At 51.1% G+C, this 2,798-nt stretch overlaps 1 protein-coding gene across 1 annotated transcript; it reads left to right on the top strand.

Annotated features, from left to right (window-relative positions):
* Positions 1 to 1,774: 1,774 nt before the first annotated feature.
* On the top strand, positions 1,775 to 2,607 carry GLOTRDRAFT_134518 (uncharacterized protein; the record flags this gene model as incomplete). Its single annotated transcript, XM_007873485.1, has 2 exons — positions 1,775 to 1,865; positions 2,522 to 2,607. The coding sequence occupies 2 exons, from the start codon at positions 1,775 to 1,777 to the stop codon at positions 2,605 to 2,607; spliced, it is 177 nt and encodes a 58-aa protein (XP_007871676.1).
* Positions 2,608 to 2,798: the final 191 nt, after the last annotated feature.

Genomic DNA, 2,798 nt, shown 5'->3' on the forward strand with positions numbered 1-2,798 from the left:
AACCTTATTTTGCCACCCCACCTGAACGCCCCCCCTGGGTACCCCACCTCGTCCCCCTTGACTTCAACGCTCGAGCATCGGTCTACATACAGTACACGTCACCGCCTACACTAGTATAATAAGGCCGTCCGCTACTCTGCTCGACACCCCGTCCTCGCTGTCTTCCCCGTCGACCACCATGCCCTTGCCGCTTCCGGCCGCGGTCCGGGTAGAAGTCTGGTGGCAAACCCCAACCCTAGGGTGTACCGCCACGGGTCAGGTGACAACGCCAGCGTCGGCGCCCGGCGTGTCGTCGCCGCCCGCTTTAGGCCTGTCGTCGTCGTCGCCGACGATGAGCATGGCTGTAGCATTTGTATGTAGTCGTAAAAATATGGAATAAATCTCATTAAATACACAAAATTCGTTTGATGGATTTGACATGTATGCGCCGCCACTTACACGCTCCGATCGAGCGTCGTCGCCGTCAGGAATGTCGTGCTCACTGTGCTCAACGGCGGCGGCCGATCGCACCGTATAAAGCCTCAAAAAAAATACGATAAATTCATAGCATATTGCTCCTATGCATTGCATCGCATTCCAGAACACTTGTGGGCATACATGATGTCCAGATATGCAAACATTCACCAAGATCCAATTATCAACACTGCTGAATGCATGACAGCAGTAGCAGAACCAGCCACAGTAGGATACTCACAAGCACATCAGCACAATAGTCGTATCTTAGTTCAGCATGAGGAGATTGCCAAGTGACAGTCCTTTCAAGCGGGCTGCATTGGCAGAACCACCCGGAAGACAGCTAGACAGAGGACGGAAGAAGCGGTACAAAACCTGTAAAATGACGGATAAGCATCGAGGATGCATACCGATTGCGTTAACGCACTTACCCGTGACAAAGCGATACTTGTTGTAGTGCAGCGCGGTTAGAGGACAGGGATCAGCTAGGGTTGGATGGCGGTCCCAACCCTGTCCCAGCCACGAGCAGCGCCAGGAGGGAGCCAAAAGACAACCGCGACGGTAATAGTAGGTCAGCAATGCTAACACAATAGCATCAGCAGAGAGGGTTCGGACTGGTCGATCGCAAGCAAATAAACAGTCAAACAACTGTTACATGAACAATGACATAGGCAAATATTCAAACAATGGGAAGATACTAAATAATCGGATACTTACAGCAGAGGAGAGCTACAGCATCATTGTTGCAGTAGCATACCAGTGTTACCGGGGCTCCAGTGCGTCATCGCTATCCTACCTCGTAAGCCAGCTCCCAAGTCATCGCAGAGTCATTTGGAAGACGTTGTTAGACTTAGAGCAATCTGAAGGCCAAAGAGACATGTACGCCGCGATACTAGACACCAGAATTCCAGAGGCACGTCGTGGACGAGAGCGACAGCCACAGCGCCGTCCGGATTCTGTCCGAATTCATGGTCATGCTGCGTCACGGCTGGGTCACAGCGTATTCGAACCTGCTCTCGTCGACTACGCCAGCTCTTCCTCCTGGCTGATTACTATTGATCTCTTGCTGGCAGCTTCTGATATATGTCTAGCCAGTGCAGTCTACTGTAAATATTCTGTGTCCATGTGTCTCGCATGCACTGATGGCGAGGAGCTAAGGTAGAGCGAGTTATAGGTAAATAACTGTCTATGTTGCACTGCATCCGTATCAGATGCGTATCTATAACATTGCAGTTGTCTGTACATTAGGCATCTGCATAGGCCTGTCCTGCATTGCGACCGGGTGAGTACGTCTTCGACATCCGGCCGCGTATGCCTCTTCATGCCGCCGGGCATCTTCCACGCGTTTGAATATCATAGAGCGGACGGAATACGATGGATACTGGGTCTCCGGATGGAATTGCATCCCTCATGTGAGTTTGTTTTTATTTCTCGCTTTTAGATCCTACATTGCCCCTTCAGTTCTTCCCTGGTCGTGCGTATGCAGGCAGTCCAGGCCCTGTTATGTGAGCACATGTGTTCGGCATTCTTTATCTACCTTGGCCTCTCAAATTTCTTCCTTCTCTGCTCCTCTTTGGGTCTGATTGCACTCTCCTTGCTGTGCAGTTATTCCTATGCAATAGACCCACCAGCATCGCAACAACAGCGGTTTTTTGGGTCTTATGGACAGTAAAGTGTTACCAGAACTATTCTTTGCTGATACTTTTGCTTAGAACATTTCCCACTGCTGCTACCATGCATTTTGCAGCATATACCCTTGGACATAGGTGAGTATTCGCATATCTGGACATTGTATCCGCATATCTGAACGTTGTATATGCATAGAGGGGCATTTAACACGAGACAGCATGTAATAGCAATATGCTATGAATTTATCGTATTTTTTTGAGGCTTTATACGGTGCGATCGGCCGCCGCCGTTGAGCACAGTGAGCACGACATTCCTGACGGCGACGACGCTCGATCGGAGCGTGTAAGTGGCGGCGCATACATGTCAAATCCATCAAACGAATTTTGTGTATTTAATGAGATTTATTCCATATTTTTACGACTACATACAAATGCTACAGCCATGCTCATCGTCGGCGACGACGACGACAGGCCTAAAGCGGGCGGCGACGACACGCCGGGCGCCGACGCTGGCGTTGTCACCTGACCCGTGGCGGTACACCCTAGGGTTGGGGTTTGCCACCAGACTTCTACCCGGACCGCGGCCGGAAGCGGCAAGGGCATGGTGGTCGACGGGGAAGACAGCGAGGACGGGGTGTCGAGCAGAGTAGCGGACGGCCTTATTATACTAGTGTAGGCGGTGACGTGTACTGTATGTAGACCGATGCTCGAGCGTTG

The sequence above is a fragment of the Gloeophyllum trabeum genome (genome assembly GCF_000344685.1).
Source record: "Gloeophyllum trabeum ATCC 11539 unplaced genomic scaffold GLOTRscaffold_00249, whole genome shotgun sequence".
NCBI lineage: Eukaryota > Fungi > Basidiomycota > Agaricomycetes > Gloeophyllales > Gloeophyllaceae > Gloeophyllum > Gloeophyllum trabeum.